This window comes from Trachurus trachurus (assembly GCF_905171665.1).
Source record: "Trachurus trachurus genome assembly, chromosome: 8".
Classification (NCBI taxonomy): Eukaryota; Metazoa; Chordata; class Actinopteri; order Carangiformes; family Carangidae; genus Trachurus; species Trachurus trachurus.
The window spans coordinates 3,088,681-3,105,117 of NC_139905.1; the positions used below are offsets into that span (position 1 = coordinate 3,088,681).

The 16,437-nt window shown below is 43.9% G+C and overlaps 1 protein-coding gene across 1 annotated transcript in view; it reads right to left on the reverse strand.

The window, feature by feature from the left end:
* LOC310989791 (protein NLRC3-like) overlaps window positions 1-9,651 on the reverse strand; it is a gene marked incomplete at both ends in the record, with an annotated part of 32,385 nt that extends 22,734 nt beyond the window's left edge. The window contains one exon of the mRNA XM_083976940.1: window positions 9,501-9,651. Coding sequence (XP_083833066.1) covers window positions 9,501-9,651 — 151 coding nt within the window. The remainder of the gene's footprint in view (window positions 1-9,500) is intronic.
* Window positions 9,652-16,437: the final 6,786 nt, after the last annotated feature.

A 16,437-nucleotide genomic window follows, 5' to 3' on the forward strand; every position in this document is an offset into this window, starting at 1 on the left:
AGAACAAAACTGCAACTTTTTTTTTAGGGATGTCCCGATCCGATATTGATATCGGATTAATGTCCGATATCAGCCAAAAAAACGAATATCGGATTATATCGGACTGCATCTAAAATCTCCGATATAAACGCTCTGATAAAAGCAGTCCATTATTCCGCTCCAGCGCTTCTGTCCCATATGAATAGGTGACTCTCGTTCACACTCCAACACAGTAGGTGTAGGCGGGTACATATATGGAAAAAAAACACCTAACCCTAAAAAAATTCTAACAAAAGGTTTCTCAGCTGTTTTTTATAGTATTAGATGTCCTTAATAACATACTAAAAGTTTACCAAAATTTGACCACTAGAAAGGTGTTATTTTCAAGATGGCGTCCAAGATGGATAGGAAGCCTGAGGAGACACCACAGGTGAATAGGGTAAAAGTTTTAACTAACAGATATCACCATGAAACTTACCAAGTTTATCACTTACATTAAGACAAATATTTTTTGTATTACAAGTTTTGTCAAATTGTATGTTTAAATATGTAAATTAGGCAATATCTCATTAAATATGCGCTAATTTGCATATCCGAAATCTGAACAATGGATAAAAGCCACTTTCAAAATTCTTGTTTTATTTTGTTGACATACTAGAGTCAGAAGTTTTTACAGAGGGGATTTTGGATATCTCTCTTTATCACTCTGTAAATGAGAAAATACTAGCAGCCCTAAAAATTCAAGTTGGTCGTGTTTTTAGGAGTAAAATGTTGTATAAGAGCCCGAAATCTCCACTTCAGCAGCACTTACAGACACCAAACCTTCCAGTTTGATCCCTTTCTATATTCTGAAGGTTTTTACAGAGGGGATTGTTGATATATCATTCATAGCCTGATTTATACAACATTTTACTCCTAAAAACACGACCAACTTGAATTTTTAGGGCTGGTGACAGTATTTTCTCATTTACAGAGTGATAAAGAGAGATATCCAAAATCCCCTCTGTAAAAACTTCTGACTCTAGTATGTCAACAAAATAAAACAAGAATTTTGAAAGTGGCTTTTATCCATTGTTCAGATTTCGGATATGCAAATTAGCGCATATTTAATGAGATATTGCCTAATTTACATATTTAAACATACAATTTGACAAAACTTGTAATACAAAAAATATTTGTCTTAATGTAAGTGATAAACTTGGGAAGTTTCACGGTGATATCTGTTAGTTAAAACTTTTACCCTATTCACCTGTGGTGTCTCCTCAGGCTTCCTATCCATCTTGGACGCCATCTTGAAAATAACACCTTTCTAGTGGTCAAATTTTGGTAAACTTTTAGTATGTTATTAAGGACATCTAATACTATAAAAAACAGCTGAGAAACCTTTTGTTAGAATTTTTTTAGGGTCAAGTCATATTTGTACCTGACTAGTGGCGTAATGCACCTTAATGTTGGTGCGCCGCCTGCCAGAGAAGAAGAGCGGCCGGCTCCAGCATGCAGAGATCACGTGATCACAACAACAACAGCGTGTGTGCGATTCATCCATGGTGCGACTGTAGCAAGGAGATGTGATGTCGGCTGTGTGGCACGTAGGCCACACACACACACACACACACACACACACACACACACACGGGTGCATGGACAGGTCGCGCTTGTCCGCTAATAAACGGTAAATGCGCTATATTGCTCTAAATGTACAGTTAAAATTACCGACGGGGTCGGTGGTCAGATTCTTCTGGAGGAAGACCAGCTGGTCCACATGTTGTGCCGTGTTAAAGGTCCCATATTATGCTCTTTTTAATCAATTTCACTCAGCTGTCAGACGTCCAACTAAACTGTATTCGAAATGTATTGCCCCAAACTGATCCGTGGTCCTGAATGGCAGCTGTCTCAAAGTCGCTCAAATGAGCTCTGCTGAGAACAAGCTGTTTCTGTGCCTGTACCTTTAAATGTTAATGAGCTCCGTCTGTCACAGCCTTGCCTTGCCCCTCTCAGCCAATCAGAGGCCTAGTAAGGCGGGTCTTGGCGTAGCCATAGTAGGAAAGATTCTGCCTCAGGGACAGGATGTGGCTAACGGTAGCATGGGCTAATGTTTATGGGTGGATGTATCACTATGGCCAGAGCGATTGATATAACAGCGTGGCGACAGCTCTTGACGTCGCCGCCAGTGGTCTTGTGGTTCATGTAGCTCACAATAGTCCCAAACCACGCTTGAAACAACGTTCAAAACACACACAGCCAGTATCACAACTAAGCATAAAGTCCGCTTAGCTCAATGCTAACGTATAATGTGAAACCTCATAGACGGGCTAACAGAAATTAGCATCGGCTGTCGCCGTTTCGGCAAACGAACAGCCATAGAAGCTGCTAAAACCCTGTTTTAATTCTGGCTTTAGCACTGTTAACACGTCACAGTTTTAATATTTTTTCATGCGAGAAAGTTTAATCCAGAGTCTGTGGTCAGTTTGCTCCGATGTCTGTCCTGGGAGAAGTGCAGAGTCTGTGAGAGCCCCGACCGGGGACCAGGGCAGCGGCTGTCTGCAGCAGCAGCAGCCGCTCTACTGAGCTGATCTGCCGGCACGGACATCTCCTCCTCCCGGAGGAGAAAACGAGCGAAGTAACGTATCCGCATGCTTTTAGAGGTTTACCGCTGGCTGGTTAAATTATTTTTAGGAGATTAAATGCTGGTCTCATTGATGAAATTTTACAACTGTGGCAGTGGCATTAGTTTGTTTGAATGAAAAGTGAGGAGGAGCTGGCCATGTACTGAAATCACCACATTTACGTAAATAAAGCGGGGGGGGGGGGGGGGGGGGGGCACAGCGGAAAAGCGACCAGACTTGCCTAGTTGTTCATTTTAAAACATTTATTGATTGAAATGTGGTGATATCTGATTACTTTGGCGCTGTGTGTGCAGCCAACAACAGAGCAACCGCTTCTTCCAGGTCGTACATTCGCCATTGTTTAACCACAGCTATGTTAACAAGTGGGGGAAAAAATGGCACGGTTTAGAAAAGTTCTTCAGGCGTGGCAAACCTTCACCTGGGGCGGTGCCACCAACCTAGGGGGTGGCGTCGAGTCTGTCGGTGACGTCACCGACAGACAGATCTTCAACTGGCCTGTTTAAGCACACATTTTCTAAAGACAGAGGAAGCAAAAAAGGGAGAGGATGAACTTTTTCCATACCAGGGGGGATTGTAGACAGGCCGGGGATGCATATTATTGATAGAAAACCGCTCTAAAGTGCATTTTGCATAATATGGGACCTTTAACAGCGCTAAAGCCAGAATTAAATTAACGATGCTAATTTCTGTTAGCCCGTCTATGGCGTTTTACATTATACGTTAGCATTAAGCTAGCGGGCTTTATGCTTAGTTGTGACACTGGCTGTGTGTTTTGAACGTTGTTTCAAATATGTGGGTTTGATTAAACATCTTTGATGCTTAAATATTGCTGCTTAACATATTGCTTTACTCCTCTTTTTATTTTATGTATGCCATTTTTACTGTAGGGCAGGCTATAATCTTCAATTTGGAGTGACAAATAAAACCTTGAAGCAAGAAGATTTTGCCTTTTGTTTGACATTGATGTACAGTAATTCAGTAACAGTTGTAAGGTTTATTTTTTAATATTTTACAGTTCAAAAGTAAGCTCACTACTGTCTGTCCCATAGAAGAACATGACAGCGGCAGCCTGTCAGTCAGCAACAAGAGGACTCTCCTTTGTATTAGAATTTGAAAAATATAAATAATCGTTTTTTTTCACCACCCCTAATATCGGATCAATATCGGTATCGGGCCGATATTGAAGGCTGCAATATCGGTATCGTATTGGAAGTGAAAAAGTGGTATCGGGACATCCCTATTTTTTTTGCAACTTTCGCTGTCTCCCGCAATTTAATTGCAACAAAAGCGCCTAAAACATCGCAACATGCACCGCAATTTCTTCAAAATGTGGCCGCAAAATCAGGCATTTTAGGCCGCAACAATCACAAAAAAAGCCCGCAAAATCCTGGAGGGACTGGTTACCATAGCGACAAGCTAACGCATCCTTTTTTAATCTCCTCTCCTTCAGCCTCACGTTCTCACTGCAGCAGATGGTGCTGCAACCCAACTACACAGCTGTTACTGTAGCTGACTGACTGAATCATCTTCAGCTCAGTTTACAGTAGAAACCGTCTCTTACCGTGACTCTGAAGGTCCAGGTCCAGGTCCAGGTCCAGGGTTAGGTCTGAACCACCAAGGTTCTTCTTTGGACTGGTCACTCCTCATGGACAGACAGATGGATCCCGGAGACTCTGCTCTCAGTCTGCAAACACAAACATGTTTTTATTCCCATCACATTGATCACTGATCAGTTCTCTGATCACAGATGCATTGTGGGAAGTCTCCAGTGACGTCAAGGTCCAGCACCACACACTGTAGTGAAGGATGGAAGCAGCAGCATCATAGACAACAGTGGAGAGTCAGTCAGTCATTAACTGTGTCCAGTGTCCAGCTGCTGAACATCTGTCTCACATCAGCTCTACACAGGATCACACACTGACACTGCTCAGCATCTGGATCCACTGGCTCAACATCTGGATCTACCTGGACACCAGTCCTACACACACAGTCTGAGCCCATTGGTTCCTCCTGAAGACTCAAAGCTTCACCAACATCTCAGCTACAGGTTCATGTTTAAAGAGGCTCAGTAATTTCCTCAAACAGCTGCTCACTCTAGTTTCTATCAAACCAACGGGAGGAAACACATGGAAACATCTGTCAGGGATTATTTTCAGCAGCGGATTGATACACATTTGGTGCTGTAGTGAGTATGTGGGGCAGCAGGACAGAGTCTAAATAAACTACAGTGTGTGTTGATGTCCCCCAGTGACACAGTGTGGTTCACTGATGTGTTTTAATGTGGAGCTCTATGGCTCAGAGGAGGACGTCCTCTCAGCCTGGGACACGTTGGACTCTGCATCTGATTTATTGGAAAAATAAGGACAAAGATGGAAAATCACCAGACTCAGGCTTCAACCTTAACTGAGTCCATTTACTGCATTTAGTCCCTTCACTGAAGGATCTTGTTTCCTGACTCATTAGACATCATCTCTGTGAACAAATCCAGATGCTGCTGCTCAGACAGTGTCCACAGTGGAACTCTGACATGTGAAACTCATCATTCAGGCTGTAAAATGATCCTGCAAACTGCTGTAAACTCTGTTAGAAACCAGCTCATCAACATTCACCAAACCACCTGGAATCAGCCACGTCTTTAAAGCTCATGTTGATCAGCTGCAGGAAGAACATGGAGGAGGAACAAGTCCAGATGTTCTTTCATCAGATCAGTTCAGAAGAAACATGAAGAGACCAGGGGTCTCATTTATACAGTGGGTACTAGTTTCATTTGGACGGTTTCACGCGAGATTCACGCGTGAGTCACGGGAGGCTCACGCGGATTTTTTGTGGAGGAGTAATTGTGTTTTCACCAGAAGCTGCAATGTGCCCAAACAACCGCCAGGTGGCATCTGTGAGCAGCAGATCGCCTCTATAAGACAGCAGCACGGAGCAGTGAACACGAATGGGGAATGCAATATAATAATAATAGCTACAGTATAGTTTTTCAATGAGAAAAATGTAACGACGGAAAACACCAAATAAAGGCCCGGGCGTTTATTTGCTTAAATCGCTCAAATCAACAGGCGTTTATTAGGGACCTGCGTTTATTAATTGTGTTCAACCTGGACCTCTTTCTGGGGAAAGAGGCTTCACTCTGTGGCGGCAGGCGGCGGTGGAATGATACGTGCGTTCCTCAAGGCATTACTACAGCCGGGGCGGACTTGTTCTCTGTCTCGCTGACCTCCGCGGTCCTGGCCCGCACAGGTACCAGGAGACTGAGACCCCCCGTCATGTCGGTCCTCCGCCCTTACTGATCCGCAAGTTGCAGCCCAGGACAGGTGCTGAAGTGAGGATGAGAGGAGTGTACAGACCGGGCAGGAGCAACCAGCCCAGAGGCGATCACTGATATAGCCTATAGGCTACTATGTGCGGCTATCGTAGCCTATGTGTGTGTGTTTGTGTAATGCAGGGGTGCTTTAAAAAAAAACACAGTTGTCTGGACAGCAGGCATTTTTCTCACAACCGACCTCAAAAGCGAGGGCAGGTCCGCCGAAGCATCATTCCGCCCGTTGTCTTTGTTGTTAGTTTGTTGCCGCTCCACAGAGCACATGGCTACTTAATTATGCACGTGCTGACCATATATGGTTGTGCTGAGCTGAGGCATTCTGGGGGTGGAATATGAGGTGTGTTCATGTCCGCACCATTCTTGGGTCCGGTTTGATTTATCAATGGAATATTGCGAGAGTTGTGTGTAGGCTATGCACAGCTTGATCAGTGTTTCCCACAGAAAAAAAAAATAGCCTAAATAAATGTGTCCACGTCTCACGTGTGTTTACGTGCGGTGCGCCCGCACGCGAGAGAGGCGGCAGGTTGAGAGGCTGACTGGCGGAGATGAGAGCTGGTGAAACACTGGCATGGTTATTTAAAACACCATCTCTGATCTCTGCCCGCACATAGACAGACACAGGTTCACATCCAGACAGGGGCGCACGGCAAATGCAGCTGCAGTGCTATTAAACTAGAGCAACAGCAACTCTCATATTTAAATTGTGTTTTATATTGATTTCATATATTTCACTGATTGCAATTAGGCTGTAGAATGCTAGTGTGTGTTTTATTGAAAGCGAGGCTGGGTGAAAATCGCTACAGTGTGGTTTATATGCAGCGGTCTGTAGGACCAGCTTAGACACATCAGCGACACATTAGCACCTTCATTTATCTCTGATCAATAGGTGTGCTTGTGGATACTTCAGCCCTGCCCCCCACAGAACTTCACACAGCTGTTCAGTCAGCTTAGAAAAACCGGTTCTTACAGTAGCTACCTCTCCTCACACTTTTCATAAGCCGGAGGACAAAACTATAGGCTTCATTGTTTCGTTTCATGTCGTTAAGTGAAAATCATCTCTGAATTATGGAACTAAAAATAAAATCGGCCTATCTTTAAAAAAAGATCCTATGATATTTAGCCTAATTGCATTATTTTTATTCAAATGTGACTGAGACCTTTATCTACCTAAACAGAGGGTAACATGAATAAATATCCTGTTTTGTATTTTTCTGGAAACTGTTACATTATGTAACGTGACCGCGGCACTCTCTCTCCCCCCTCTCTCCCTCCCGAATTGGGCATATTATGATAAATATAACTGTAGATGAATAGGAAAAAAAATAAGATATTGTCGGCTCGAGGTATAAATGCCCAGAAATCGAATGTTTCATTTGTGTAATGTTGTGATATTTACCCCAAAATCCCATGTGTGATGGTTTCTGAAGCTTACAGAAACCATCACACATGGAAAAGTCACGGACTGATAGACCTGTAGTTTTAATGTAAACAAAGTCATTTACGTAAGAAAAACACAGACGTCTGTGTGAGACCATCTGCGTAGTTCTAGTTTTAACATTAGCCTAATGAAGAAAACACGTTACAAATGAACTATGACCGAATTGACAGCAGAAACAGTGTGCACTTATCTCAAGGAAATTTAAATCAAATGCAACTGGCTTCAGCCTCTTGGATGAGAGGTGAAACGTCTTCCTAGACAAATAACCAAGTCCAGTTGCTTTCGATTTAAATTTCCTTGAGATAACTATGACCGGGAGTCCGGGACAAACGAGAATATTCACAGGCTTAGTGCATGTGCACACGCCGGCCGGAGTCAACTCGCAACAATGTATCTTTCCCTCGATTAAAGTAGTTCTGTCATCTCCCACTTTGTACCGGATAAGAGACAGCACCCGACAGATATGCTAAATGTTTGGATGCTACAACGTCACTGTTAACAAAATCAGCATCTAGTCCAGGCATGTCAAACTGAGTTTGGATCTGGGGCCGGATCAAGACCTTCTGATCTCATGTGGGCCGGACCAGTAAAATAATGGCAAAATGTCAACTCCAAATCTATAGCTTTGTTTTTCAGTACTATGCTTTATCATCAAGCCTACATTTGTAACCTACACGTTATGATTACGGATCACAAGGGATCTATTCTAACGACACATTTATTCACAAACAATGGAATTGATCAAAATGATTGGTTTATTAAATACATACAGAGTAAACAGTTTTAAACCACTGAATCAACTCACCACACTTAACAAAGTGGGAGCTATGAAGACATTATTTTTGCCTTTGAAAATGCACATTTATCAAAATAAAACAAAAAACAAAACAGACCAATAAGGCTGGACCTATTGAGGCAAAAGTTACAGCAGTGCAACCAAACAACTTTGTAGGCTGGACCTACAGGGGCTGAGAATTATACAACTTCAGAATTGTAGGCTATTTTAATATGAAACCAGATTCATCTTATTTTCAATTTGTAGTCTATCCATGTGTGCAAACAAAATCCACACTTTTCTCCTTCTCCCTCCCTCACTGCACTCCTGCAGTGCTGCTGCTGGCTCCTGAAACTTGGCATCTTTTTTCCTTCACGAGTGCATCAATATTAGGTGTCAAATCCTGAGTAGCAGCACATTTAACAATGTCATTCAGATGTTCATTTGTTAACCTTGAGCGCTGCTTTGTTTTATTATTGTTCATTACGGAGAACACCTGTTCACAAAGGTAGGTAGTCCCAAACATGGATAAAACCTTTGCAGCCATGGCTGTTAATTTGGGGTACTGTGGCACAAGATATTGATAAAACGTGTCCAATCCCACGGACGCAAATGTATCCTTCATTGCGGTATCACACTGCAGGTCAATTAGCTCGAGTTGAATGTCAGCTGGCATTTCAGATGGCTTGACTGTAAATGGCGAGCGAAAAAAGGCAAATGTGTTCTCAAGTTCAGTGAAGACCTGAAACCTCCGCTCAAACTCTCGCAGCAAATCTGTTATGTTCTCTTTGTATTTCTCCACATCTGTACGGTTCGGTGCTTTTGGGCGCACAGCTGTTAGGCATGAGAAATGCTCTGTGTCGCCCCGAGATAGCTGCGCCTCCCACAGTGACAGTTTTATTTTGAACACGCGTATGCTGTCTTCATACTGCGTTACAACTCTATTGCGCCCCTGCAATATAGTGTTCAGCGTATTCAAGTGTTGTGTAATGTCAACCATGAAGGCAAGATCTTGCACCCATTCTTTGGATTTAAGTTCGTCCACTGGGCGTCCCTTCTGCTCCATGAACTTTCCAATTTCGCCTCGTAGCTCAAAGAAACGCTTCAGCACTGCGCCTCTGCTTAACCACCGTACATCAGTGTGATATGGCAGGCCAGCATGAATGTCATTATCACTGATAAATGTGTCAAACTGACGGTGATTTAGACCGCGCGCTCGGATGAAATTGACAGTTTTCACAACCACACTCATAACATGGTCCATTTTTAGAGTTTTGCAACATAACGCTTCCTGGTGCAAAATACAGTGGAATGCGAAAAAGTCTTGTCCTCCATTTGCGTCCTGTACCTTCTCACGGAATTTGGTGGCAACTCCAGCCTTCCTCCCGACCATTGATGGTGCACCGTCAGTAGCCAGGCTGATGGCACGGGACCAGTCCACTCCCGCCTTGTCCAGCGCTCCAACGAGAGAGCTGAAAATGTCATCCGCTGTTGTGGTGCCGGTCATGGGAACCAATTCAAGCAGCTCCTCGGTGATTTTCAATGTCTCATCCACACCCCTAATAAATATGGCCAGCTGAGCAATGTCTGTGACATCCGTGCTCTCATCGATTGCCACCGAAAATGCGATAAATGACTTGATTTTTTCTTTCATTTGGCTGTTCAAGTTACTTGATAGATCGGCAACCCTATCTGCCACAGTGTTCCTCGATAGACTAATGTTGGCAAATGAAGGTCGCTTTTCGGGGCACACGACTTCTGCAGCCTTCAGCATGCATGTTTTCACTAGCTCCCCATCAGAATATGGCTTGGATGCCCAAACCAACTCGTTAGCAATAAGGTAGCTAGCTCTCACAGCTCCATCAGCAATATCGCGGCTGCGAGTGAATGTAGACTGCTGTTTCTTTAGGCCAGCCATCAGCTTGTTTATCTCGTCTTTTCTTAGTTGTCCTTTAAAATGTTCATACTTTTCTTTATGATGAGTCTCGTAGTGCCGCCGAATATTATATTCTTTGAGCACTGCAACTTGCTGATTACATACCATGCATACTGGTTTCATATTCACCTCTGTGAATAAAAAGTTCTCAGTCCATTTTTCCTGGAAGACTCTGCACTCCGTATCCACTTTTCTTTTTTTTGACAAGGCCATTTTCGGGGTGTCGTTGTCAACATAGGCTACAACAATGGTGACTGGAGTCAAGAGGCAAGACTGCAGCCAGCCGGTTATGCATGTGAGCATGTATTTGCTGCCCTCTAGCGGCTGGAGGGAGTATTCGGGCTTTGGCGTATTTCTTTTTTTTAAAAATCCTAACTTTTGATAGAAATGAGCTAGAGACTTGCTTTTTTTTTTTGACATATTCAGAAATGTATAACGGGCCGGATGAAATCATGCGGCGGGCCGGATCCGGCCCGCGGGCCGTATGTTTGACATGCCTGATCTAGTCTGTCCCTTCAAGAGCAGCTGCTGACAGATGTGCATTATTGCTCCGCTCGTGAGTCCAGCAGCATCGGGTCCAGGCTGCTGGCACGGACGTAGCGATCGTCTATGAGTGGATTGTTACATTCACCAGAACTTGCAGGACTCAAAATACTCAAACTTGGAGCCACCCAGCCAGGCTACAGGAGAGATCAAAAATATGCAGGGACCTCCAAAAGGCTGAGAACCACTGATCCTGCTGAACGTAGGCTACTGTAACCACTGTGAAACAATAAAACAACAACATTGATCTGATTGACCGGCGTAGCGGTCCCTCTCTCCATCCACTCTCTAGCTCTCTCGACCACAGCTGCATATTAAGTACCTATGGCCTATGAACAGCGCCACTCTCCATTGCAGCTACGTTGTGGTCAAACGTGGAATTACCCCAAAATCTTTTGAGCTGCATCTCAGTACGATGCTTCCACCTAGTGGCTACAGTGTGACCTACAATTTCACGCAACGCGTGAATCACGCGTTACGTGAGGGAAACGTCCAAATGAAACTAGTACCCACTGTAAAACTGTGCGTGGGATTGTTACTAAAAGTGTACGTACGCCCAAAAGCCAAGTTTTGCGTGCGCCAGTAAATATTCAGACTTATAAAACCCTGCGTACGCACATTTGCAAGCAAACTTCCCTTTATAAATCACAGAGTTCCTACAAGTGTGCTCAGCTGAATCCGCTTCACGTTCCGCCCTGTACACGCCCTGTTTTAACCCTAGATGGTCAATGCAAACCACCACATGAATGTGATCTGCATGTCAATGAGCCTGACGTGCTCTTGTTCTGTCGGTATTGTGAATCAGCTGCAGGTGTGAAAGTGGCAACGTGACGTGTTGCTGCAGCTGTTAACGGCGTCAGCGGCTCAGAGCGCACGCGGTGTTGTTTTGGTGCGCTGCCTCTCACATGCTGGACCCGGTTCGGCACATAGTTACAACAATGACAACAGTTCTAATCTGAAATTAAAGCCGCAAGCGGCGATGGCGGGCCCTCGCTCGCCCATGCCACCGCGGGGCCTGAGGCACGCCGGGGCCGTGGCGCGGAGCAGAAATGGAGAAAAAACCCCGGAAGGAGGCCAAAAACGCAATGTTTCGTTCATCCACCAGGGGGCAGTCACCGCATGTGGTGTGGTGCGTTCAGGGGCCGCCCCTCATCACTCGTGTGAAGTTTGGAGTGAATCGGACAAAGCATGAGGGAGTTATGAGCAGTTAAAGGTTCGTCCACTAGGGGGCAGTAATGGGATGCGTGCAGGTGCGTTCAGGGTCAGTCCCTCATCACACATGTGAAGTTTCTTGGAAATCGGACATAGCATGAGGGAGTTATGAGCAGTTAAAGGTTCGTCCACTAGGGGGCAGTAATGGGATGCGTGCAGGTGTGTTCAGGGTCAGCCCCTGATCACACATGTGAAGTTTCGTGGAAATCGGACAAAGCATGAGGGAGTTATGAGCAGTTAAAGGTTCGTCCACTAGGGGCAGTAATGAGATGCGTGCAGGTGTGTTCAGGGTCAGCCCCTGATCACACATGTGAAGTTTCGTGGAAATCGGACAAAGCATGAGGGAGTTATGAGCAGTTAAAGGTTCGTCCACTAGGGGGCAGTAATGGGATGCGTGCAGGTGTGTTCAGGGTCAGTCCCTCATCACACATGTGAAGTTTGGAGTGAATCGGACAAAGCATGAGGGAGTTATGAGCAGTTAATGGTTCATCCACTAGGGGGCAGTAATGGGATGCGTGCAGGTGTGTTCAGGGTCAGTCCCTCATCACACATGTGAAGTTTCGTGGAAATCGGACAAAGCATGAGGGAGTTATGAGCTGTTAAAGGTTCGTCCACTAGGGGGCAGTAATGGTATGCGTGCAGGTGTGTTCAGGGTCAGTCCCTCATCACACATGTGAAGTTTCTTGGAAATCGGACAAAGCATGAGGGAGTTATGAGCTGTTAAAGGTTCGTCCACTAGGGGGCAGTAATGGGATGCGTGCAGGTGTGTTCAGGGTCAGTCCCTCATCACACATGTGAAGTTTCGTGGAAATCGGACAATGTTGATGTAAAATATGCCACTTCCTGTTTCCACTAGGGGGCAACATGAGTGAGATCACATATGAGCATATGGAGACGTTGAGGTCGTGACCCTGGACCTGTGTACCAATTTTCATGTTGATACGAGTTCATTAAAGCCATCATAAAGCCAAACGTATTTTAATGGCGAGGAATGGTTGCCGCGTCGCCACACGGACGCCATTACTCGTAGCTTCACAGCGTTCATGATGTAGCTTCACCACCTTAGTCTGCATGTTTTAGAAGTGGAATGAAGTTGATGGGGTCAACTATGTGGCATCAGTACACGTTAAGGTAAAACCTGACCACTTCCTGTTACCACCGGGGGGCGCTATGAGTGACGTAGGAAATTAATATATCGGGACGTTCAGGGCGGAGCCGTCATCATGTCCAGCAAGTTTGAAGCTGATCGGATAAAGTATGTGGGCGTTAGAGCTGTTCGAAGGTGAAATGGCGAGCAAACGAAAAGTCGCCAAAATCCTCAAGGCCCCAGAAGCCACGCCCTTTGACCTAGAGACCTGCGGAGCACAACTTTTGATCAGAGTGGCATCTCGGTGGTCTCCAGCCAATTTGAAGTCAATCGGACAAAATCCCTAGGAGAAGATAGATCAAACAGGTCAAAAGTTCAAATCAAAATGGCCGACTTCCTGTTGTGATTTCACCATGACATTAAGAGGCTTTTTTGTCCGTCTTGGCAACTTACACATGTGTACCGATTTTCATGTTCCAACTCCAAAAAAAACCCTATGGGGAGGGGTTTTTTAAAATTTCTAGGGGGCGCTATAGAGGCATTTGGCCACGCCCATTTCTAACGACTTCAAAATATCAAAATTTTCGCGAGGCCGGATGTGCATGCCAAAATTTACGCGTTTTGGGGCATGTTAAAGCCCCCAAAAAGGCGATTTTAGGGAGAATATAATAATAATAATAATAAACATAGCAGAAACAATAGGGCTTTCGCTGGGCGACAGCAGTCGCCGCTCGGGCCCTAATGAGTTATTAACCATTCATCATGGTCTCCCTCTCCCTCCTTTCTCCTCCAGCGGTGCCGTGGTGCAGAATTACGCACGGGGCTCACCGCTGTATTATTTACAGTAATTAGACTGATCGATAAAACTTTGAATAATTAGCGGAATCAGTTACATTCTGATGAATGATCAAACATGACACTTCTCTTGATAACAAGAAAACAGAATGTAACAATTGTGCGAACGATTACTGAATTTTTTCTCCAGGGTTTGAGATTTAATTGACTCTCGATCATATGTTCACACATAGGAACATGTAGTTATTTACACCATGTATTTATCCCATGCAGCCGCGCCGTCCTCTCCTCCTCCTGCGCTCTGGGAGTGGACAATATGACGGAGAGACGGTGGTGATTAAATATAGAGAAGGAATTTTGATTTTGAATTTTAAGACAGATTCTAAGAAGATGTTTCTGAAACACCAGTCCGATGCAACATAACGCTGTTGAATTAAATCACTGTGGCAACATGGATCTAACGCATACGGGTTGAAATTAAATGTGTGACGGCCGATAATAAAAACATAATCGTTCTGGCTCAGAGTTTGCTTAGAGCTGCGCACATTCTCCCGTCAAGTTTGTTTTTTATAGATCACAACCTTGGCGTGGAAAGTCACGTACGCCACTTTCAGCCCCGTTTTGTGCGTACGCAACGGTTATAAATGAGACCCCTGAGCAGTTAGTATGAAGACACTGATCAACCACAAGAACCAGTTCCTGTTGACTCACAGTCACTATGAGCTGCAGGACCTCAACACACTCAACACTGGTAAAGAGGCTGGAGCAGGTCTCTTACCGGGAGTCTGACGCTCCAGGTCCAAGACTGAAGACTGGAGGATTTCCTTTGGACTGGTCACTCTTCAGAGATGGACAGATGGATCCTGGAGACTCTGGTCCGTCCTCCTCTTCCTCCACATTAACACTCATCTTCAGGACTTCAGTCAGTCTGAGAGGGAAACCAGAAACACTGAACAACACTGATGTTAGCTTCAGATCCAGTAGCTAAGGGGAAAGTTAACGGTTGAATTATTAAAAGCTATATTTCTTCAAAAACAATACATCCACGGGGTCTTTAGAGGGGTGCAGAATACAGGTATAGCTTTTCCATTAAAGAATATATTTAGTCTGAATTAATTAATTAATTTAAGAAAATATGATGGGTTTGACAATGACTTCCTGTTTACATCTGACCAGCAGTAGTCGTCACTTCTCCTCTGTTTTGCTAACCCTCCTCTCGGTCGTGTGCTTTTGTTTTCAATGAAGCCTTTGATGATCAATCAGTGGATCGATGGATTATCATACAATTTTACGATGTGTGTATTTATGTAGTCTTATCTGTCATAAACAAGAGATTACGGTTTGTGTCGTGGACGAGATGAAAGCTGTGACACCGGGTCAGAGGCTCTGATCGCAGGTTTGGTTTCCAGCCACGATGTGGAAGGAGCCTCCACTCTCCCTGTAACAAGTTACAAGTCTTTTATCTAACATCACAATTAGTCTGAAGCTGTTTACTGAAGGTAAAAATTAATCATATCAATCAAGTTTGCAAAAGATCAATGAAAATGCTTGGTATACTGAAAAAGGTTTCTCCTCTGATCAATTTGTCTGCTCATGTGACTTTATATTATAGTTTTTTATTTCCATATTTGAATTATTGTAATATTGTCTGGTCTGCAACTTATCCAACTTACCTGAACAAACTACTGTTAATTCAGAAAAGATTTCTAAGAACGATCTCTCGCTCCAGTAGACTAGAACCATCTGCACCAAGTTTATATATATATATAGCCTACGGCAAATATCCTGCACAGTTCTTTGCTCCTCTGATCACAGCGGCATCCCTAGCAACAGTGTATTTTACTTAACAACGGTCTTGCAACCAACTGCTGGAATTACTTTTCTATCTTGATAAATAGAGGGTGGTATTATGCTCATTCTCCATAACCTTTAAGGGAAGATTAAATTAAACAGCTGAGCTCTGAATCCTCCGTTTATTTCACCTTCATTTTGTTGTTTTTTTCATTTTGTCGAGTGTAAAACTTTAACACTTCTCCAGAGAAGATAATGACAGTGACACTGTTTTCATTAACAGGTTTAGTTTTGTGTCTTGTGGTTCTTGATCAGAACCTGGTCTGATTTTATTTTTGTATTTTGCACAAATCCAGTAAAAGTAATCAAAAACCATAAACTGTGTTTCAGACTCTCTATCTTCTCTGGATCAGTGTTAAACTTTTATTCTGAAGGTCAAACACACAGTTTTCACATTAAAAAGTTAAATAAACAGAGGATTCAGAGTTCAGCTGTCTGACGCAAGTTCCCTTAACTTTAACCCCTTAGCTGCCTGTTAACACTGACTCACACTCACACACACAGAGAGAGAGAGAGTAGTAGTAGTATAGTAGCCTATCTTAGCAGTTTTTATTTCTCATATCAGCATTTTGTCCTAAAACTGTCACTGTATATTTTTAAACCTGTCCCAGTGTGGATAAATCTCCAAACTTCGCCTCAGAAAATACTAAACGGCTCTTTAGTGAAACGATGACGTCATAGCCTCGGAGCTCTCTGTAATTACACCGCAAGACGTCACGCGGAAACAACAACAACAACAATGGCGGACTCCTGTAAAACTACTCTGACTCTTCTTCCCTTCACACTTCACAGGGACTGAAACTTAACGGTGAATAATAATAATAATGTTGTTTAACACTCACCTGCTGCAGCTCTTACTCCTTCTTCTT